The sequence below is a fragment of the Typopeltis vanoorti genome, chromosome 21 (assembly GCF_054136105.1).
Source record: "Typopeltis vanoorti isolate ZY-2024b chromosome 21, IOZ_Tvanoo_1.0, whole genome shotgun sequence".
NCBI lineage: Eukaryota > Metazoa > Arthropoda > Arachnida > Uropygi > Thelyphonidae > Typopeltis > Typopeltis vanoorti.
This window is the reverse complement of record NC_143569.1, coordinates 47,433,597-47,458,600: the sequence shown is the minus strand read 5'-3', so window position 1 is coordinate 47,458,600 and position 25,004 is coordinate 47,433,597. Positions and strand designations below refer to the sequence as shown.

The following is a 25,004-nucleotide window of genomic DNA, read 5'->3' as shown; positions in this document are numbered from 1 at the left end:
CTGGACAGAGGGACGAATTCCCGATGACTGGAGTAGAGCTCTCATAGTACCCATATATAAAAAGGGAAATAAAACTGCATGAGAATTACAGAGGTATTTCCCTCCTGAGTGTTCCTGGCAAGATCTATGCAAGTATACTTGAGAAACAGTTGAGAAGAATTGTGGAAGAAAAGCTTGGTGAAGAACAAGTTGGATTCAGGCCAAATAGAGGCTGTCAGGATCAGATCTTCACTTTACGACAAATAGTCGAGAAAGCATGGGAACATAACAAAGATCTGTATTTAAGTTTTGTCAATCTGGAAAAGGCATATGACAAGGTGCCAAGAGAGAAGCTATTCAATACGCTGCAGTTATATGGTGTCAATGGGGCATTATATCAAGCAATACTTAGTCTTTATTTGAGTTGTAAGTCAGCAGTTAGAATTGAAGGAAGTACAGGAAGATGGTTTAATGTTAAATCTGGTGTGAGACAAGGATGTACATTATTCCCTCTGTTATTCATTATCTATATGGATCACATTATGAAGGAAAGTGGTATTAAACATGATATCAAAATTGGAGATGTTAATGTCAGCTCTTTGCTTTATGCAGATGATGTTATACTTCTAAATAAATCTGCTCCAAGTCTGCAAGATTCTCTGACTAAATTGAATAGCTGTTGTAATAGATATGGTATGAAGGTCAGCAATAAAAAGACAAAGACAATGAAAATAGGCAGAATCATTGAAAATGTCAACTGTGTTGTGAATGGAGAACCTGTGGAACAAGTAAAACATTTCAGCTATTTAGGCACGATTTTTACTGAAGATGGTAAATTAAATATAGAAATAGACAACAGAATAAGCAAAGCTGGTATGGTGGGAAGTCAACTGAATAAATTCATATGGAATAAGAGAGAAATTAGTCGGAACACTAAATTAGCTGTGTACAAGACAGTGTTCAAACCAGTTTTGACTTATGGATCTGAGAGCTGGGTCAGAAGTAAAACACTTGACCAAAGACTAGAGACCACAGATATGAGAGTCCTGAGAAAGATTATAGGCATGAACAGATGGCATCAATGGCAATATCATATTAAAAACGAGGATATTAGGAAAGAACTTGACATTGTCAGCATCCAGGAATGTGTTAGCAGAGTTAATCTCAGGTGGTATGGTCACTTAAACAGAATGGGCGAGGAAAGATTAGCAAAACAAGTGTTCTCTGCCAGGTTGGCAGCAAAACGACCTAGAGGAAGACCAATATATATAGGTGGATTGATACTGTACAAAGTGCTTTAGACGATAGAAATATAAGATCTGATAATGTTGGAGTCTTGATAAGTAACAGACTGATTTGGAGGAAAATTGTAGATAGGAAATTAATAATGATGTAATTTTTTCATGTAGTACTATCATATCCTGTACACCCCTTGAGGGTACATGGCAGGAATTTGATGCTGATGATGATGAGAAATTGTTTTAAAAGTTTTCCAGATGTTCGCATTTGATAAGGAATTGTATTGTACATTTGGTGCAAGCATCGTACACGTTTCAAACGCATGATGCCGTCAGTCAGTCACGTGGCCCAACAGTCTTCCATTTTGCGCCTTAAAGTTGATAGCAACACTACAAGTTAGTCTTTGTACAGTATTCTGGTTGGTAGTTATGATAGCGAGTGGGAAGTTTTCAAAGACTGAATGTAATTCGTTGCAGTAAAGAGTTGTATACCCTTCTTCAAAAATGAGTAAAGAGAAAAATAAAGCTTACAAGCAAAAATTTAGGAGGGAGTGGTTGCAAATGGGAATGTTTAGTAAATGGTGTGAAGTTCCTGGTGACGCTACAAAAGTCCACTGTAAGTTATGCAGATGTGATATAGCTGCTAAATATTGTCAGCTTGTAAAGCATAGCGAAACTAAGAAACATCTTCCTGCAGTTCCTATTACAAATATGCTTGTGAAAAAGTCTTATCAGCCTGCAAACTTTGAAGGTTACGTTAGCATTATTTCTTTGTTGTCACTCATCATTCAACAGTTGCAATCATCTAGTAGATCTTTGCAAAAATATCATCCCAGACAGTCAAATTGCGCCAAAGGTAAAAATGCACCGAACTAAGTGCTCTGCAATTGTAAAGAATATTCTAAGGAAGCATTTTGAAGAAGATCTAATTGCAGACATTGGAGATGAAATTTTCAACTTGCTAATAGATGAATTGAATGATATCACAGTGAATAAGATTTTAGGAATAGCCATCATTTATTATAGCAAGAAATTCAACAACATTATGCATACATTTCTGAGCATGGTGGTTCTAGAAAAGTGTGACACTAGTGGTATTGTGGCTGCACTGAAAAAAGAGCTCTTGACCAAGAAACTGGATATTAAAAATCTCATTGCAGTTGGTACAGACAACGTCAGTGTTATGGTTGGTGTCAATAATGGTGTTTATGAACAACTGAAGACATATATTCCTCCTTAATTTTAATTAGATGTGTATGCCATTCATTACAACTAGCAATGTCTCCCACTTGTGTAGAATCTCTCCCAAGAAAATTAGAATTTTTAGTTGCCGAAACGTATAAGTGGTTTCACATTCTTCTTCAAGACAAGTAGCATACAAAGAGCTGTATCAAACTATCAACGAAAATGATGCTTCTCTGAAAATTGTAAACAATTGTTCAACAAGGTGGCTCTCCATTGAACCTGCAGTAGACAGAATTCTCAGCCAGTGGTTGGAATTAAAAACTCACTTTGAAGTAGTGAGTGTGACTGAGAAATGTTACAAAGCTCAAATTTTGTGGGAGATGTACGAAGATGAAAGGAATCTGTTGTCCCTTTTATTTTTGCATCCTGTTCTAGTTCAAGATCAGCGAGTTAACAAAATTTTTGAATCTAACAGTGCAGATAAGATGAGATTATTTGAAGACTTTCTCGTTTGATTCGATCTATTGCTAATATGTTAGTACTACCATCATCCACAGTCGACTCTAGAGTCAGAGATTAATGACTATTTGGATCCCAATCCAAATCATGGTACAAGATTTGAAAAAAAATTTCACAGTTGATGATACAAAAGAAAATAATGCAAAATGATCAGCAAAATCTTAGAAGTAGAGCAAGACAGTTTCTTCTTGGTCTCTTTAAACAGCTTAAGCAAAGGTTGCCTGAAGACTTGAATATTTTAAGAATGATGTCTTCTTTTTCTGTTGACAATACCCTAAAACATATAAAAGAATCTGATACTCCCATCTTAGAAATAATGCCAAAAACAGAAAAAGATGTTTCTGCTGCTGAATATCTTTTTAAATTGTACCTGCTGAGTACAATACTATCCACTTAAATAAATGGACAAATATAGAAAACACTGAGCTATTCTGTACTGAAGTACGAGAATATAAAGATGCATCTGGAATGAATTCATTTAAAGAAATTGCTCAGTGTGCAATAAATTTATTAATACTGCCAAATTCTAATGTGGAAATTGAACGAAATTTTAGTTCCATGAACGTAGTTAAAGCTAAATTAAGAAACAAGATGGAATTGCCAATGCTGACAGCTATTTTGTCAGTCAAGTATGGCCTCAGGCATAACAACAAGTGCTGTACAGACTATCATTTACCACCATCTACACTGAGTAATATTGGAATGATGGCTACATATAATAAAGCTAAAAATCTAAATAAAAACGTGGGTGAATTAAGCGTAGAAGATGGAAGATGTATTTAGCCACTTATATGCAAGTATCACTTCAACTTGAATGAAGTAAGTAACTTAAAAGTATCAGCTACTACTTTTAAAATTTTAACTTCAAATTTTTATTTTTAATTCCTTTTTAGCTCTTTTTTTTTTAACATTTAGCTGTTTTTAGTAATTTTCATTTCATTTGACAACACTAACAACCGATTTGGAAATTCAGTTCTACATCATAACAAATATCCTAAATATCTAGGAGTTACACTTGATCGTACCTTATCATATAAGAAACATGCTGAAAACAGAGCTGGAAAAATTAGAACCAGAAACAACATCATCCAGAAATTATGTGGCACTTCTTGGGGTGCAGCAGCAACCACATTAAGAACATCTGCACTCGGAATGGTTTTTTCGGTGTGCAGAGTACTGCGCTCCTGTTTGGCTCAACAGCTGCCATACCAAACTAATTGACCACCAGCTTAATACCACAATGCGACTTATCACTGGACCCATAAAAACAACTATTTACTGGCTCCCAATGCTGAGTAACATAATACCACCAAACCTATGAAGACATGATACTCTACTACGTGAATATGATAAAATACTCAGAAACACTGAATTGCCTATACACAATGACATACTAGAGCTACAGCTCAACAGACTGAAATCAAGAAAGCCCCCCCCCCCTGTGAAGCTAAACACCTGAGAATGACCAACTAAAACACCAAAGAACAATGGAAGCGAACGTGGAGCATAAATGCCAATGCTCAACTCTAAACTTGGTTTGATAGGCATTGTCTCAACATCCCCAGTATGGAACTGAGCCGAGAGACTTGGACAATGCTGAACAGGATTCACACCAGACATGGAAGATGTGCAAGCTCTCTCTCTTTCTACAAGTGGGGAAAAATTCCCTCACTGGAATGTGACTGCAGGCACCCAAATCAATCAATCAATCCACCACAACTCTACTGAGTGAAGTCTTCGTGCATACACAGGCCAAAGAAACGACACCGCCTGTTATAGACTGGATCAGACAGAGTGATGACTCCCTCGGCAAGCGCAAATTTTAAAATTGAGTCCATATTACCTCTTTTTTCTTAGATTGCCATATGCTAAATAAATAAATAAATAAATAAGTATATTATTGTAGTTTTTTAGTGTAGTTATTGTACTAAAGCATTTTATAACATAATTTCATATTATTATTAGTTTTTACTACTCTTAAAAATGGGGCCAAAAACTTGTAATAAGACAGTGATTAAAGCTAAAATTGTTGCTACTGAGGAGAGCGTTTGTCCTGAACAAAAGCACTGCTGCAGTGATGATAATAATTTATCTGACAATACAGTGACATTAGAAATAACTCGGTTAAAAGAAATTATTAGGAAATCGACCAGGGAATTGAAAAAGGCGGAAAAACATTTGTCCAAACTTCAACAGGATAAGAAAAAGGATGTGAACAAGAACAGGCAGGAAAATACTGAACATGGAAATCAAAATGTTAATAACAACAAGGCAAGTCAGTTAATATCTAAGAAAAAAGAGGTAATATGGTATGGTGACTCAATTTTAAAATCTGCGCTTGCCGAGGGAATCACCACTTCTAGTTTCTGGGGAACAAAAATTAAAAATATGACAAACGTAATTGAAAACTAAAAAAGAAATATAAAAGAAATGGTAGTTCTGGTAGGTACTAATAATTTAAGTGGTGACAAACGTAGTATGAGAAAATATGAAAGGTCTGTTGGAAGAAGCTAGAAAGAAATGTGAAAGAGTAAAAATTGTAGGATTACTACCTAGATATGATAGTACTGAGTTAAGAAAGAGGGCGATGATAGCAAATGATTTCACGCACAGGCTATGTAGAAGATACGGATATGAGTTTTTAGATGTGTGGGGTGTGTTTGATGGCAGAAAAGATTTGTATAAGAATGATTGCCTGCACTTGAATTCATTTAGCATCAGAAGCCTGGAGAAATTATTTCTTGGTATGAGACCCAATGCAGAGAGTCAAGGAAACTAGATCATCAAGGGAGGAATGGGAAAAATATGTGTGAAAGTTCAGCTATGGTATATAAACGTCATAAAGGTATGAATGCCTTTGAACATGGTTATGTATGTGGCAAAGGAGTGAAAAAATATGCTTTGGGTTTGGACCTTTTAAGTATGTCTGGGGAGGGAAAAGAGAAAATTCTAGAATAAGACCAAATACATTACATATCTAATTATAAGAATAGGCTGGGAAGTAATTTATTATGTCTATACACAAATGCCAGGAGCATTTGAAACAAAGGGGTTGAGTTTGTTGCTTTATTGAATATGATGTGGCCTAAGATTGTTGGCATTAGTGAAGCCTGACTATCAGAATCAGATATAGTAAGTGGGATCGAGTGTAACGGATATACTATTTTTAGGAATGACAAAAGAGATAGGAGAGGAGGAGGAGTGCTATTAATTATATCAGATGACTTAAGTCCAGTTAGGGTAGAAATACAAGAAAACAATGATGGTAACAATGTCCCACGTAGTGATGAGTTTGAGTCTATCTGGTGTGAAGTGGAGGTTAACAGAATGAAATATATGGTGGGGTGTTGCTACAGACCTGGCGGCTCAGTTGTAGGGGATGAAGAAATGCATCACCAATTTAGCCATATGGGTACCAAGCGAATGATCATTATAGGTGACATTAATGATGACTTTCCAAACATTGATTGGGTAGAAGAGATATCTCACGAGAAGAAAGAAGAGGAATTTATTGAATTGTTGCAAGACAATTTTCTCAAGCAGCATGTCAAAGAAGGAACTCAAGATCAAAGAGTGTTGAATTTGCTCATAGTGTCAGAAGGGATCTCTGTCAAGAATATGGCTATTTTACCGCCAATTGGTGACAGTGATCATGCTGTTCTTTCTTGGGAAATATCTAATTGTATCGAAGCTCCGATTAAAACAGGCTACATGCTGAATTACAAAGCTGGAAATTATAATCAACTTAGAAGAATATCATCTTTGGTCCCATGGTATCAGTTACTGAATGAAAAAAATGTCACCAATGCATGGGAATCTTTGAAAAAAGTGCTTGAATGAGGCGGTATCTCAATGTATCCCTAATATTCGAAGAATAAATAGGTTGGGAGTGAAATGGATGTGCAGCCTTATTAAGCAAGAGATCCACAAGAAGATGATGATGTGGAAAGACTATCGTGAGAATAAGAGCGAGAGGAGTTATGAAATATATAAAGCTCAGGCCAGAAACGTAACAAGTATTGTGAGAAAAGCTAAAACGGAGTATGAAAAGAAATTAGCCATGAAAGTTAAAGGCAATCCAAAAGAATTTTATTGTTATGCCGCATGCAAAAGAAAGAATAAATGTGGAAGAATAACTTTAATGAATGCAGATCATACACGAGTGTCAGAAGCTAAGGAGATTGTTCAGAGTTAATGAGTGCTCACTTTGCTAAGATATATCAACCAGGTGTATGTAGTATGGTGCACAGTGGTACTGCTACATTGGATGAAGAGTTAGAGGTTCATGAAAATGAGGTTGAAGAGCTCTTGAATAACGTTGATAAGAATTTGTCAATAGGGACAGATGGAATATCAGCCGATATGCTAAAGGAATGTTCAGCTGAATTGGCTAGGCCTTTCGTACATTAGAATAACTTGAGTCTCAGCTCAGGAATGATACCACAGGAATGGAAGGAATGTATGATAGTTCCATTGCACAAGGGTGGTGCAAAAACTAATGTGTCTAACTACTGACCTATTAGTATCTCTGGCGTGGTGGTGAAGATTTTAGAGAAGATGGTAAGAACTTGCATACAGAAATGGATAGACAATCATTCTATACTCTGCAGGGAACAGCATGGGTTTACTAAAGGAAGGTCATGTTTTAGCAATTTGCTCATATTTTATAACAATGTTACGGCCGAGTTGGATAAAGGGAACGGATATACTATGATAATGTTGGATTTTTCTAAGGCATTTGATAGGATACCACACTATAGGCTGTTGCATAAACCGGAGAATATGGGATTGGAATATAATCTGTTAACTTGTATCAGGGGATGGTTGACAGACAGATATCAAAAAGTGGTATACAGTGGGTGTGAATCTGCCAGATTTAAGGTAACCAGTGGTGTATAACAGGGTTCAGTCCTTGGACCATTATTGTTCAATCTATTCATTAACGACATTAGGCAGGGTCTAACATTGGATGTGCAATTGTTTGCTGGTGATGCAAAGATAAGCAGGGAAATCAGGGATGCTACTGATATTCAGCAATTACAAAATGATTTGAATAGACTAGAAATCTGGGCAAACGAAATGCTATCAGTTTAATGTTAGTAAGTATAAAGTTTTGCATTTTGGCATGATTAGAGTTCCAGCAGCATATTATATTAGCGGGGTTATGCCACAATAAACTGAAGAGGCAAGGGATCTTGGTGTATTGGTGGATAAATTTAAAGTTCAAAGGTCACATAGCAAAAGTTGCAAATACAACTCAAAGGATAATTGCTATGTTGAAGTGAACCTTGACATGTAAGGATAAGGAAGTAATTTTGCCTCTTTATAAGGCTTTGATAAGACTACATCTGGATTACTGTGTGCAGATTTGGTCTCCCAGGTTCCAAGGGGATAAAGAAGCTGTGGAAAGGGTGCAAAGAAGAGTTACAAAGATTATATCTGGATTATGGGATTTAGATTATGAGGACAGATTTCAAGTATGTGGATTGCAGACTTTGGTTAACAGGAGAAAGAGGGGTGATATGATCGAGGTGTATAAACTTTTGAATGGGTGTTATAGTATTTCAAATGATGAAATCTTTCGTTATATGGAAGGCTGGGAGAGAACATGGGGGAATCCATGGAAGTTCAGGTTGTTCTCAGTCAAGAAAGAGGTAAGAGCTACGTTTTTCTCCCAGAGAGCAGTGAGTCAGTGGAATAATTTGCCCTTAGGGGTAGTGAGTGCATCTAGTGTAAATGAATTTAAGGGAAGGTATGATAGCTGGGTTGGGTAATTTACCAGTCTCCCTCGATGAGTCCTCGACTACCTGGAGGTCTCAGATAATAATAATAATAATTTCATACCTTAGCACTGTACATACACTGTTTCATGATATTCGTAAATTAATTAATAAATCCCAGATAATGAGATTAACTCTATTGATTACATAAGAGTTAGGATGAATTGTTTAGAATTACAACAGAAGCAATTGAGGTTAGGCATCTATTATGTCATAACTGAGGGCGTGTTTTCTGGGCAGTTTGCCTGTTCTACGATGAAGGGCCATGCTGCCACCACCATACAAAGTCAGCTAGTTATAAGGTGATTGCTTCTGATTTCAGGACAAACTATTACAAGGACTTATTTGTTATTCTTTATCATGTAAAACTTTTATTATTATACAATTATAATGTATACAAATGAAGCTATTTGTCAGCATACAATTAACAATTGTCCTTGTCAGGAGGTACAAAAGTTAAGGACTTTATTAAATAGATTCTATACACAGGGGAAAATTATACCAACTATCAAATGAATGTTTGGATAGTTGGTATAATTGAATCTACATTGAGAAAATCATTGAAATCACAATGGTTTACTGCTACTTCTAGGTCTGTTGACTTGCAACGCTTGTATTCTTAGTGGAGCATTGTAGTCTAGCAACTAACATTCACATAACATTCATAAAGTTTTAACCATTTAATGGCTACAGCACCATGCCTGACACTATGAATATCAATCACTTTATACTCCTTTTGATATTTATGTGACATGGTGTATTACTCTCTTACTTTTTTATACTTCACAACAGGTTATTAATAATAGTGCTTTACAGTATAAACAAAGAAAAAAAAATAATGGCTAAATTACAGGACCATGTGCATGTAACCTGCCCTGCTTTAGACAGACAGGAAGATCTATTAACATCCATTTTAAGAACATAAAAACTAAATTTGCTATCATCACCCATTACACAGGATTAAATGCTGACTCTAAATATAGACTCACTACAAGTCTGAAAGACTATATTTAGTATCTGTATTAGCTATGAAGCACTCACATAACTTCAACAAGTATTTTAAGACCAGATGTTTCTAACATAACTGTGAATTCTACTTTTTATCCTATTCTAAAAGGTACCTTAATATGTCATTAGTTCTTTCCATTACAATTTAAATTGTTTCTGCAACTCTTTTTTAGAATCAGCTTCAGCAATGAAGCACTCCTCCAACCTCAATATGTATGGCTGCATTAATTTGCCAAAAATCTAGGTGACAGTCTTCTGAGACCAAATATAGCTTGACTTCTTCAGATTAATTATCTAGGCTCTAGATGGTATCTTAAGACAGTTCTTTTCAGTTAGAATTTGAGTTGTTTCTACAACTAACTACTGAATGCTGTGTGCTTGTCACAGTTATAATATGCTCTGAAGATGATAGGTAGAGAATCATCCAAGTTAAATAAATCATTATTTTTTCTTGGTGTTCTCTTACTTTTTCTGTTTGGAATATGCATAATATAAAGGGCCATTATATTCTATCAATGCCAAAAAATCATATTTTCAAAAAAAAAAAAAAAATCAATGTTGTTTCTTCCTAATTTTAGAATTTATTGACTTTTCCTTTGATGAACATCAAATGAATAATAACTGTCAAATTTTCACTCATTACATATCTAATGGCAGGGGTTAGCAATTTCTCATTTCTATTTTTGACCAGCTTTTCCAGTACTTTTACCACCACTCCTGAGATAGTGATTTTGTCTATAATTTGTTGCAACAGACTTAGATCCTCCTTTATGCAAAGGAAAGACTATATTTAGTATCTGTATTAGCTATAAAGCACTCACATAACTTCAATAAGTATAGATGCATTTGCAACTATACTTATAGTTGTAATTCATGTTGTATGTTTATATGTTGTAATTTGCAAGTTGTTTAAAATACTTGAGTTTTATTTAATTTTTTTTCATTTTATTTCTTTTCACCCTCCTTTCTTCTTTTGGAACTCTGTCAGAACTAAGACTTAAAATTAATCAGCCTACTCAAAGGCATCATCAGTCCTGTTCATATTCTCTTAAAATGTAAGCTGATATCTCATCGAATTCTAGCTCATATTTGCATTCAGATTCTGCAATATCCTAAGTACCTCCAATTCTTCAACCTCTGTTCTCACATCTGCCCTGTTACTTCTGCCATAACAGTATCTTCACCTTGATGATATATCCTTGCAAGCTGGTCACTCAGTAGCTCAACAATCTCCTTTGCCTTTGTTACCTTTCTACCATCTGCACTCATTAAAGTTATCCTTCTATAATCATTCTTCCTCCTACTTGCTACATAATGAAAAAATTCCTTGGAATTTCTTTTCACCTGTTTTGCTCATTTCTTCTCATAATCTGATTTCGACTTACTTACTATGCTGGTCACCTTTCTTGCCTGATCCTTGTACTGTTCATGGGTTAGCTTTTAACCTTTCTCCTTATATACCCTCCTCAACATTTTCATTTTTGCAGCTCTTGCTTAATGATATTACTCATCCCACTCCTACCCAAATTACCCTCTTGAACTTGGGTATACAGTGTGAACAATTAATTTATCTTATTAAATAAATTTCAATATCCATTTGGTACATTTTAATCAGTGGGTTCTTATGAAGAATAATATGATGCTTTGCAAAACTTTAAATAAATCATCTGACAGTAATTATCATAATCAATTTCTTGGATCTTCTTAAGAATTTAGCAAATCTGTTAAAATTTACTCTCCTTTAATAATCCATGTTGAGCTTTACTCAATAATAATTCCTATTAAGGATGTGCTAGATATGAGGCCTATGAGTCAACTGTAAGATTAACTGAACTTATCATCATCAAATTCCTGCCATGTACTCTGAAGGGGTGAAGAGGATATGATAATACTACATGAAAAATTGACATCATTACTAACTTCCTATCTACAATTTTCTTCCATATCAGTCTGTTACCTGTCAAGACTCCAACATTATCAGATCTTATATTTTTATTTGTGTCTTCTAAGGCACTTTGTACCATATCAATCCACCTATATCTGGGTATTTTTCCTGCCAACCTGACATCAGAGAACACTTGTTTTGCTAATCTTTCCTCACCCATTCTGTTTAAGTGACCAGACCACCTGAGATTAACTCTGCTAATGCATTCCTGGATGCAGACAATGTAAAGTTCTTTCTTAATATCCTCATTTTTAATATGATATTGCCATTGATGCCATCTGTTCATGCCCTTAATCTTTTTCAGGACTCTCATATCTGCAGTCTCTAGTCTTTGGTCAAGTGTTTTACTTCTGATCCAGCTCTCAGATCCATAAGTTAAAATTGGTTAAAACAGAAATACCTCTATAATTCTCACATTCACTTTATTTCATTGTATAAAAAAAAAACATTCACCTTTATTTCCCTTTTTATATATGGGTACTATGAGAGCTCTACTCCAATTATCCAGAATTCATCCATCTGAACTGCACTGCAGTTCAGATGGATGAATTCTGGATAATTCCACTGTATGACTTTTATACCCCCATACTTGAGCATTTCTGGTCAAATATCTACTCCTGCTGCATTTCCACATTTCAGACCTTTGATGGCTTTTTCTACTTCAAGTATGGATATGCATTCTGATTACATGCCTGTTGAGTGCTTTTTACCACTGGGTTATCACTGCTTGTTTCATTTAACAATTTTTCAAAGTAATTACTCCATACTTCAAGGATTTTTTTTTCTCCTGTTTTCATATCACCTTAATCATCTCTAATTTTTACAGCACTCTTTCCACCATTTCTGAGCTTCTTCAACAACCTCCAGAATATTTTGCCACCTTCTTGATATTTATTTTCTGTGTTCTTACCAAAGTCTTCCCATGACTTTTGTTCAGCTAGTTTTATACAATGTTTAGCTTTCTTACATTTGTCTCTATATTCTTTAAGAGCAAAGCTAACTTATTTGCCAGGAATTTTTGATATGATTTCTTCTTTTCCTTCAGTGCCTCTTTAACTTCACTTCCTCTTGAACCACCAGAGTTCTGATTTTTCTATCCTTGCAGACAACCTCACTACATGCCTCTCTGGCTGAATCAATCAGTGTTTTTTCTTCAGGGCTTGCCATTGACTCTCCTAGGCTTGGTTCTTGTTCTCAAACTTTAATTTTTTCTTGAATAATGTTTGTGTATTTTAGTCTATAGTTCACATGTGAGAGCTGCTCAACTTTTATTTACCTGAAAACTTTCTTACATGTGTAAGAAAGTTTTCTTTTCAGTATGAAATTCAATTTCATCCTGCTCAAGCTAAATGGTGATCACTTCCAATTTCAAATTGTCTGCACACTCTGGTGTTTTGCACCAGGAAGAAAACTTCACTATCAACAATAACACAGTCAATGAGATTTTTCTTATTCCTTGCCTCTTCTCTCCATGCAAATTTGTGCACATTTTTATGTTGGGACATTGTATTAGTAATAACCAGTCCATGTCCTGAGCAGAAATCCAACAGGTTTTGTCATTATTATTAGCTTTGCTCTTTTCTCCAAATTTTCCCAAAATATTTTAGCTAATCCAAGCTAAATTTCCTGCCGATATCTCAGCCCTATTACAGTTGACAATGAACTCAGGATATTTCGTTTGGCAGGGAAAATTCTACAAACAAATAGAGAGGGCAGCCATGGGTTTACCACTCTCTCCACCCTTGGCCAACTTCTTTATGGAGACCTTTGAAAAGAAAGCCTTAAACTCTGCCCCACAAAAACCAACCATGTGGCTTCGCTACATTGATGATGTGTTCGCTATTTGGCCATATGGGCTCTGATACACTCCTCTCCTTCTTAACACACTTAAACAACCAACACCCCAGAATCAAGTTCACCCTGGAAAAAGAGGAAAATAACAGCCTCCCTTTCCTAGATACACTAGTCACCTGCTAGCCTGATGGAACCTTGGTTTTCTCAGTTTATAGAAAACCCACCCATACAGGCAGATACATTCACCAACAATCCCACCATCCCCCCTCACAACAATATGAAGTTGTTAAGACACTATACAACAGGGCTAAACTAATCTGTTCAAATGACAATGTCCTAACCAATGAACTAAATCACATCCTCAACACTTTCTCAGCCAATGCCCCCCCTCACCAAAAAAAATCCAAAAAATATTGAAACCAGTAAACCACAACCCCCCTCCCCTTCACAACAAGGATAACTCTAAATCCATCACCATTCCCTACATCCGAGGCACTTCAGAAAAAAATTACCAACCTCTTAAAAAAACATGACGACCTCTTGTTACAGACCATACAGAAAACTGGCATCCCTTATCTGCTCCGCTAAAGACCAACCACTTCCCCTAGACTTACCTGGTGTATACCAGGCCCCTTGAAGCTGTAAATTGTCCTACTTTGGCCAAACAGGCTGGACAGCGAACATCAGAATTTCAGATGACAAGGACTACATCCGGTTTCACCAGTACAGCCACTCTGGTCTTGCAGACCATGCTCTGGATGGATACATGTCACAATATACGTTGGAAGAAAGCCACAATAATATACCATAACAAGTTCAAATATGAAAGACAATTCATGGAATCAGCCTCAGCCCTAAGAAACATGCCAAAGCTCAACAAGTCTGGTTGCATGAGACTGCCCCAAATTTGGGAGGCTTAAGTTCAGGAGACTTTCAGCCCAATGGCCAAGAATACTTATATAGCCTGTTAGGGGGGTGCCATCAGGACTTTTAGGAAAACCACAGTAACCTCGCTTCGTTCTCATTTACTGTGTTTAGCACCTGCGTGCACAAGTCTTTATTGTAAGTTCCTTTAAAGATGGCAACGTGACATTGCCAAAATATTGGAAATATATTAAAGTTTAATTTAATGTATATTGTATTGTATTGTTGTAATTTCCTTAAGTTATTTAGTAAGTTCGTATTTAGTGTTGAATACTATGGCTACTCCTTTTCCTTGATTTTCATTGCTTGAATATAATATTTTGTATTTATTGCTCAGAAAGATCTCACCAGTTTTTATCATTTTTGTTTCAGTCACCCCTATTATGTCAATCTGATACTTATCTAAATGCTCAGCTAGCTCCATTTTTTTGCCATTCAGACTTCTTATGTTGGTAGTACTGATCTTGAACTCTGGTGATGTTGAGTTGGGGTGTGTTTTAGGATTTGTTCCAGTAGCTGACTTTATGCTGTTTGCCCTGGTTCCCTGGCAAAAACAATGCGGGCCTTGTTTAACCGGGTGACGCCCCAGCTGGCATGAAATTCTGTCATGTTGTACCATCATTTTATATTTTGGTTTAAGCCAATAAATCCCAAATTGCCATCCTATCCTTGTTTGTTCAGTACCCAGGTAGATACCTAACAGGGTGCACCACGAGAAGGTAGGGATTGGACATTAGGTCAGAAGTCCTGGTCAGTTCTCCTCATTTCTTTAAAGATATCTGGAGGTCACCTCTCAGTTATACAGCTTTGACGCTTATGCACCTCATTAACTGAACTTTGATTTTATAAATAATGATTCTCCCTTATGAACGGTGCAAATTGACATCATTGAAAACTTCCAATCAGAATGGTTAATTTCCAATCTTAACAGCCCATTAAAAATAAAGACAGAAAGAAGTCTAATTAAATCCAAAATGCATTTCAGCACCAATAACTAATTGGTGCTGAAATGCATTATGTGATGCCAGGCATAGACCAGCAGTTAGAACTGAAGAATGAATTAAATGATGATTTATTTATTTATATTAAACTAGATCACTTGATTTCGATTTCAACACTGCTGCACTTCAATATGAGGCAACCGAGTCTGTATTGGTTCATTGCTATGAAATCCCTTCTAGCGGCCATAGCGAAAAGGGGTAGACTGATGAAATCCTTACGGTCGGGCACCGCCCCCTGGCACCCAACCTCCCCCATGTTCCGGACTGGTAGGCCGCTTCTCCTTGAATTCTGATGACTTGAATTTCGAAGACTCGACACTCAGGGTAGTCCCTGAATGTCGGGTCTTCAAAAGGGGGGGGAGGGGGGGTTCTGGCACCCACGGCACCCAACCCCCTGAGTTCTGGACTAGTAGGCCAGTTCTCCTTGAATTCTGATGACTCGACACTCAGGGTAGCCCCTAAGTTTCAAATAACTTGACAAAAAACGTGACACAAAAACATTACATAACAAGGCTTATCATTTTATATTATAGGGTAGATTAGATGTTAGTCATTTTCACTATTTGTCTTGTTCTTCTTCTTCCTCCTTTCACAACTTTAGGCTAGGCAGCCTGTTTGTTTTTGGGCCAGGATTTCATCAGTCTACCCCTGTTTACTCAACCCTTTAGTTCATGGTTCATTTTCCTGGGTATTCATTCTATCACATACCATTCATTCTAGATGCTCTTTCCATTTGGTTATGTATTTTTCTATGGTGTCTATTATTGGAGATTCAGTGGCAAGCCCTGAAGAAAACTCTGATTGATTCAGCCAAAGAGGCATGTGGTAAGGTTATCTGCAAGGATAGAAAAATCAGAACTCCATGGTGGACACAGGAAGTTAAAGAGGCAGTGAAGGAAAAGAAGAAAGCATATTTCCAGTCAAATAAGTCACCTTGTGCTCTTAGAGAATACAGAGACAAATGTAAGAGAGCTAAACACTATGTAAAACCAGCTAAACAAAAGTCAGAGGACTTTGGCAAAATATTCTGGAGGTTGTTGAAGAAGCTTAGAAATGGGGGAAAGAGTGCTGTAAAAGGAGTTAGAGATGATAGAGGTGACATGAAAATGGGAGAAAAAGATATCCTTGAAGTATGGAGTAATTACTTTGAAAAGCTGCTAAATGAAACAAGCAATGATGAACAGCACAGTGGTAAAAAACACTCAACAGGCATACAGTCAAGAATACATATCCATACTTGAAATAGAAAAAGCCATCAAAGGCTTGAAATGTGGAAAGGCAGCAGTAGTAGTAGATGATATTCAACCAGAAATGCTGAAGTATGGTGGTATAAAAGCCTTACAGTGGCTGCACTGCATAGTTCAGAAGGCCTGGACAGAGGGATGAATTCCTGATGATTGGAGTAGAGCTCTCATAGTACCCATATATAAAAAGGGAAATAAAACTGAATGTGAGAATTACAGAAATATTTCCCTACTGAGTGTTCCAGTTAAGATTTAAGCAAGTACTTGAGAAACGGTTGAGAACAATTGTGGAAGAACAGCTTGGTGAAGAACAAGCTGGATTCAGACCAAATAGAGGCTGTCAGGATCAGATCTTCACTTTATGACAAATAGTTGAGAAATCAGGAATATAACAAAGATCTGTAATTAAATTTTTTCGATATGGAAAAGGCATATGACAACGTGCCAAGAGAGAAGCTATTCAATACTTAGTCTTTATTTGAGTTGTAAGTCAGCAGTTAGAATTGAAGGAAGTACAGGAAGATGGTTTAATGTTAAATCTGGTGTGAGACAAGGATGCACATTATCCCCTCTGTTATTCATTATCTATATGGATCACATTATGAAGGAAAGTGGTATTAAACATGATATCAAAATTGGAGATGTCAATGTCAGCTCTTTGCTTTATGCGGATGATGTTATACTTCTAAATAAATCCGCTACAAGTCTGCAAGATTCCCTGATTAAATTGAATAACTGTTGTAATAGGTATGGTATGAAGGTCAGCAATAAAAAGACAAAGACAATGAAAATAAGCAGAATCATTGAAAATGTCAACTGCGTGGTGAACGGAGAACCTGTGGAACAAGTAAAACATTTCAGCTACTTATGCACAATTTTTAGTGAAGATGGTAAATTAAATATGGAAATAACCAACAGAATCAACAAAACTGGCATGGTAGGAAGTTAAATGAATAAATTCATATGGAATAAGAGAGAAATTAGTCAGAACACTAAATTAGCTGTATACAAGACAGTGTTCAAACCAGTTTTAACTTAGGGATCTGAGAGTTGGGTCAGAAGTAAAACACTTGACCAAAGACTAGAGTCTGCAGATATGAGAGTCCTGAGAAAGATTAGAGGCATGAACAGATGGCATCAATGGCAATATCATATTAAAAACGAGAATATTAGGAAAGAACTTGACATTGTCAACATCCAGGAATGCGTTAGCAAAGCTAATCTCAGGTGGTATGGTCACTTAAACAGAATGGGCGAGGAAAGATTAGGAAAACAAGTGTTCTCTGCCAGGTTGGCAGGAAAACGACCCAGAGGAATACCAAAATATAGGTGGATCAATACAGTACAAACTGCCTTAGACGATAGAAATATAAGATCTGATAATGTTGGAGTCTTGACAAGGAGCAGACTGATTTGGAGGAAAATTGTAGATAGGAAATTAATAATGATGTAAATTTTTCATTTAGTACTATTATATCCTGTACACTCCTTGAGGGTACATGGCAGGAATTTGATGATGATTAATTTCCTGCATATTTTATAAGTTCTGCTTAGATTTTATCATCTCCTGGTGATTTTCCATTTTTCATTTCTTTTAATGCTTCATTTAATTTTTCTAATGTAAGTGTTATTAGAATGATTATTATCAGTTACATTTTCTAAAAATCTTTTAAATAGTAATCCTGACTGCTTATTTCCAATCTAGATTTTACAATAATAATCTATCCATTGCTAGTCATCTACCTCTCCAATATCTATTCTTCTTTCTGTAAGAACTTTATTGCTTTATATATTTTGTGGTTTATATATTTCTTCTTCTAATTGGATAATATAAATATCTCAACTTCCTCTGTGAAGTTTTCTTGTATCTCTTTTTGCGATTGCTCTATTCCACTTACATTCTACTTTATCTTCCAGTTTTCTTGAGGTAAGCCATTTATGCACGCATGCATTATTATTATTATTATTTTTAACTATATTCTTGATTTCGTCATTCCACATTTGGAGTCCTTGTTTTCTTTTCCATTTTTCTTTCTTAGACTTGTTTCTTCCATTATGTATAATCAGAGTCAGATTCTTCCACCCTTTTATCTCTTCTTTCCATTCTGTTTTTATTTATTTATTTATTTAATTATTTATGATTTCTTGAGGACCATTCTTCTTCTTCTTTGAGGACATTTGCCAATCAGGTCCTATGATCTGCTCAGTTACTGCTGAGAGGTATTGCGATATGATAAAAAAATTTTGTTGTGACACAGCTGCAGCAGTGACAACCATGTGTTTCTCATTACATGGCTGCCATGTACACCTGATCCAAACCACTGTTATTTCTGGCTCTGGGGATTTCTCAAAGACAGAGTTTGTTGGAATCATCTTGATAACTTGCTAGTGCTGAAAGACAGCATGACACAGGATGTGTGCAACATCAGCCCCGACCAGATGCATTCTACCATTGAACACACTGTGCAAATGATGCAGTTTGTGGTATACCAAGAATGGTAGCACACTGAGCATGTAATGCTCACCCTTGAATGCATAACAGAAGTGAATAAAAATGTATTATTTATGCTTGTGTTGCTTTTCTCCTTCTTACACAGAAAAATTATTACATCTACATTCTGTACATCATACAGTGCTTCCAGGTGGTGAATTTTGGAATTACTTTTTTTTTTCTTCTCAGATATCACTTCCACATGATGTAATGCAAAATGTATTCCTGCAAAGTCTCACAGCATTTGGATCACTAGGTGGCATTCTACAATGCCTTAAATAGGGTATTTTAATTTTGATCACCTTATTGATACAATGTGGATGTGGGTTCAGAGAGATTATAATACACACATCTCAATGTTGTTTTAGAACCCACAGCATTAGAGTTAAAAAGACATGATGTAATATGTACTACCATAAAGAACCAACTAGAACAGAAAGGATGGTTAGTCAGAAGGGAGCCAAATATCAGAACTGAGGCAGGCATAAGAAACCCTGATCTTCTAGCATCAAAAGATGGTAGTTGTCGTCCTGGATATTCAAGTCTGTGGATTAAATTGAGTTGATCAGGCAAATGAAGATAAGATAGATTATTATGCTTCTAATCTGAGTATGTAATTGTTTTTAATTTAATTGTTTAGAAGAATATGGCTCTCTACCAGCTTTTTTTACTGTAACATCTCAAAACAGACGTGGTGTGTGTGTGTGTGTGTGTGTGAAGCTCTATAAGGATTCACAGATGTTAGGTCTTAGTGCCCGAAACATCAAAATACTTTACCTCTGAGCCCTTCAAGGAACATTGATTGCATGGAGGATGCATCAGCAAAACAGGATACCTAAGGAAGGTGTTGGTTAGGCTTCAATATATATTTGTAAAGCATGCATCGACAGTATGCACAATATATGTGTTGTTATGCATGCAGTTGATGTGTGCTAGTTATTGTCTTAGTGTTAGGGTGTGAATTAAAAATAAAAAAATAAGAAATGTAATCGTGGTGCTTTTATATATCTACTATCACAGATCTACTAGTTTTCCCACAGAATGAGACTGTAAGAGCAAGGAATCTGATATACTACTGATAAGATAAAGGAAAAACATGATTTTTTTTTGGAGAGCATAAAAATGCTGCTAACTTGCAAACTATGTGGATGGAGATGATGCAGTTTGTAAGTGGTGACTTACAGTATCGCAGAAATCTGAATATATATATATATATAGCAAGAGAAAGAAGTCAATTTATATGTTCTAATTCTTCACATAAAAGAGATGCAGTGGAACATGAAGTATGTGCATGATAAACTAAGATTTTGAGCATGATGATGATGCAAAGTGGCACATATTATCCTATATTGGTTTTTCTTTTTGTAGACAAAACAAAATAAAACAAAAAAAATCTCTGCAAACTACTGTTTTGAGACATCTATCTGTCTCACAATTAGTGCATTCAAGAAAAAAAGGAAGGCTATTGCTAGTTTCTCCTTTTAGAAGGAATCTGATTCTAGAATAGAAAGAGTTAATTTTCAGAAGAAAAATATAATGCTGTCAAGGAAGAATTCAAAACTTCAATATGTTCACATAACAGACACAAATTACAGTGCATGAAGTAAAGGAGTTCAAAAGTATGCCATTTAAAATACCCCATATAATACTTGGGAAAAAGTAGGAGAGACTGGACAACCCATTACGATTCCCTCCATGTGTTTATAAAGATTTTTCTGACATCAGCAGCATCAATAGAAAAATCAAGTAATTTTGCAATGTCAGAAGAAAAATCTTACTGGAATAATTTTAATTCATCAGTTAATAGAATATTAGTGAAAAGAGATACACATATCACATTTAAGTTGATTAAATTATCAGTGGGTAATAAACCAATACTACAGATCTTGATTTTGAAGCTTTCAGAATTACCTGTAAAGGTAGCTATATAGATGCTATAGATGAACAAATGTTTGGCTACTTTTTGTATGGAGAATTGTCTATAGAATCTATCATGTCTCAAGGGCAAATTTCTCTTATGTACTTTGAGAAGCCCATACATAGTTTAAGAGCTCTAGCATGATAAACATGTTTCTTTTTTTTTTCATCTGTATAGATCTTTTCTAGGAGCTTCTTCCATCTGAGATTATGTAGGGTCTTTGGAAATGTAACAATAAGTAGAATGATTCCCATAAAAGTAAGCCAAGTTTTCCAAAATCATTTTTTTCATCTTGCACTACTATTAACAGAATGTTCTTTGTCAATCTTTTAATAATATCATCACTTTGTTTGAGTAAGGTCACAGACAGAGTTAAAATTTCACTCCTACTTAAACTAGAAAGAGGAGATGTAGCTTTAAGCATTAAATGTACTGCTTTAAAAGGTCTTTGTTATAATGTCTTCTGCCTGCTTCTATTTTTCATTACATGTTTAAATATAAAATGGTTTCATGTCAAGGACAGCAACAATGAATGATTAAGACTTTCTCAACTTATTGGCAGTTTTGGTATCTTCTCTTAGTTCATGCAAATCCTATGTTTCATTGTTGGAGTGGCACTCAGTCACTCTGACAAATTTATGGTAAACACAGGCTCACTGCAATAGTACATATGCTAATAAAAAAAAAAGTACTTACAGAAACTTAGGTGACATCAAAAAGATACAAGACTTTTAATTCTTGTTATGGGCAGAAAAATCAAAAAATAAAGTTATCTAATCTCAATTATGAAGCACCTATGAGCCTTAAATTATAAAAAAAAATATCACAGTTTCAATAACTAATTTATAAAGTAGAGAATCACAGCACACCATGTCAACACAATAAAGAAACTCACATATCTTGAAGGTTCTTCCAAATTTTTGTTATTCATGTGATCAGGAATAATTCGTGTTGCATTTGGCAGATTACTATAAAGTTTTGGAAGCTGGCCTCTGAATTCTGATCTCAGAAACTGTAACTGCCAACTACCAAAGAAAAGAAATAGTAAAAATACTAATGTGAGCAAATTAAAATTATGGAATGCATTTCACTAAAAAATTCAAAAAAAGAAAATTTAGAATAAAGATAAAATTTTTTTTTCAAGAAACAGATCCTTACTTGTCTGGAAGGAAAAAACTTGAAGGAAAGCGATACCATTCCTTTCCCACACATACATTAACAATGTGCTCACTGGGAACTTGATGAAGCTCATTATCTTGAGATAGACGACTTAATTCCATGTAGGTCTCCATTGGAGCATGATAACCTAATAAGATTTCTTATTATAATTGATATATTTCATTAGAAATTATATTTGTTCAAATGACTACAACTCAACAGCTTTTAATGTTTTACACACACAGACATATGCATGCAGTAAATGCCATTTAATTCAACCTTTGATAATTCTGATAGTTAGCCTGGTTGACTAAGTGGATAGTATCTTCACTTTCAAGCCTTAGGTTTAAATATTTGTAGCATGGATGTTTGGTAATTTCTTTAGTTTTAGATGATTTTAATCATCCAGTGTAAGCCCACCATTCTGCTAATAGAAACCTAAAATGATTTTTCCACATTTGGTCTCTACAAAAAAATTTACTTTCTGGATTATGTAACCGTGCCATTAGCTAAGTGGCTATGCACTTCGTAACCATATGCCTGGGATAGGAGTGTCCTGGGTTCGATTCCCATCACTAACGTGAGAAGCTTAGGATCTTTCTTAGACATAGCCAAGTTAGCAAGTCTTGGGCGTGGACTTCAGGGCTTTTCTCCCCAGTTTATCTGGAGTTTTTCATTCCAAAACCAGGCAAATCAGCATTGAGAACTCAACTTCTACAGACATAGGATACACCAGGAGGCATAGGGCTAACCACTTTATCCTTGTGTACGGTTGCGGTTAAATGAATAAAAAACTCTCGACGCTACAAGGTAAAAGAGGGAAAAAGGAAGAAGATTATGTAACCAAACCACAGCTAAACAAGCTATGAATTTACATCCTCTCATGGTTAGGAATAGCATTATTTGAAATAAAAAAAAGCAGATTTCACTCCCAAATACACCATATTAGCATGCTTTTAATTTAAAATACACACAATTTCCAGACTGAATACAAGTTAGGATTAATTTTAAGTTTACAATATTACTGCTACTTAGAAAACTATTTCTTTTCTGGCTTCTTCTTTTGTTCCCTAAAGCAAACCTTACAAAAACTTTTGAAGGATTATTTCCAAATTTCAATTGAATATGTGATATCACTGTTAATCAAAGAGACAATGGTATTCAGCTGATACAGTAAGTTGCAGTGGAAACTGTCCTGCTCTGCTTGTACGAGAGTAAGTTTGTTTTCTAAAAGTATATCTCTAATTTTAGAAAACAAGCCTTTATTTTATGCTTTAGTGATTGATTATTTTAATTAAAACTGTAAATAGAAATGCAATCCCAATGATCATTTAATTGTGATTATTGGGTAAACTGATATATCCATTGTTTATCAAGTAGCATTTCATTTCACATGAATCTGCCTCTGCAACAAATACATCTGAGAAATAGTGTGGAGTGTATAAATAAAACACTACAACAAGTGTTGTGAATGCAAACAGGATTCTCCTTTCCCAAGTATGTTTAACTATATAAGCATGCAGAAATTTTCATAAAATAAATGTTTCTAATAATATTTGAAATGCTTATTATTGTACTAATATTTATAATATGTATTCACTTTTCAAAGAAAATTGTCTAAAAAAAATCTATAGAGATTTTATTTAAAGCAAGAATTCCTAGAGTATCATAAAATTTTGATAAAAGAAAAGTAGTAAATAACATTGAAGTAATACTGCAAGAAGTTCTCTACTTATTATTAATTTATAATATTCTTTGTGAAATGGAGATAAGTGGAAACACAATTACTGATATTTGTGTTTCAATGCCATTAATTAAATTAATTTTTCAAAGAATCTATATATATACAAGGCATAGAGGACATTTTGCTGCTCCCTTAACTTCAGAAATCTTTCTAAAAAAGCCTTCATAACAAGTGCCACACTTGAATTAATCTCCAGCTAATTACAATATTATGAGGAGCTTACCTGACCAAAATCTTTTAAACCTTAACTCAGTAATTCAACAAAAAGAACTAAGCTAGAGTATGATGATATTTGGTTGGAGTCTCAGAAATTAAACTGGTACTTTCACAATTCACTCAATTAAGCAGTTGATTAATTAAAGCAACATAGAAAGTCCATTCACACTGTGTAGCAATACTATCCATAGTGATAAATATATCGATAAAACAGCAACTGATAATAAAGATTATATGAATGCTTTACATTTTGTTCTTTTCATACAAGTTGTTACTGTTTTTTTACTATTACATTTTTCTCTTCTTCATATGGAAATTTTATTTCACAAAATATAATAGATAGTGTATACTTTACATCAAATGCTATATTTATATACCATAATGTTCCTGAATTGTGTGTGTGTGTGTGTGTGTGTGCGCGCGCGCGCTATAGTAACAAAGGAAACAGCCCTTTTTATTCTTAGTTTTTACTGGATGTATATGCTGTTTTTCTTAACATAAGGTTGAAAACCTATGGCATATCAGTCCAGTGCAATGTATATGAGCAAGTGGCTAAGAGGAATGGACTCTGTTGGTGTTTCTTTTGGTTTGGGGAAAGCACATGAAAGGTGGTAGTTATTCCAAAGAATAGAGGAAGATGGAATGAAAGAGAGGGATAGAAGTTATATGAAATGATAGAAGATATATCAAATATTGTATTTATATATACCACAATGTTCTTGAACTGTGATGTGTTCTAAAGTAAACAGCCCCTTTTATTCTTAATTTTAATGCAAGTATATATATATATATATATATATATATATATATACAGTTTTTATATACACAACATTGAAAACCTTTACCATATCAGTCCAGTG

The 25,004-nt window shown here is 35.1% G+C and overlaps 1 protein-coding gene across 1 annotated transcript in view; it reads right to left on the bottom strand.

The window, feature by feature from the left end:
• Positions 1-25,004, bottom strand: part of Alg9 (alpha-1,2-mannosyltransferase Alg9) — a 246,190-nt gene that overhangs the window by 33,389 nt on the left and 187,797 nt on the right. Inside the window, exons 13-14 of the mRNA XM_090410879.1 lie at positions 22,185-22,332; positions 21,922-22,051 (exon numbers count right to left, since the gene is read on the bottom strand). Coding sequence (XP_090267005.1) covers positions 21,922-22,051; positions 22,185-22,332 — 278 coding nt within the window. The remainder of the gene's footprint in view (positions 1-21,921; positions 22,052-22,184; positions 22,333-25,004) is intronic.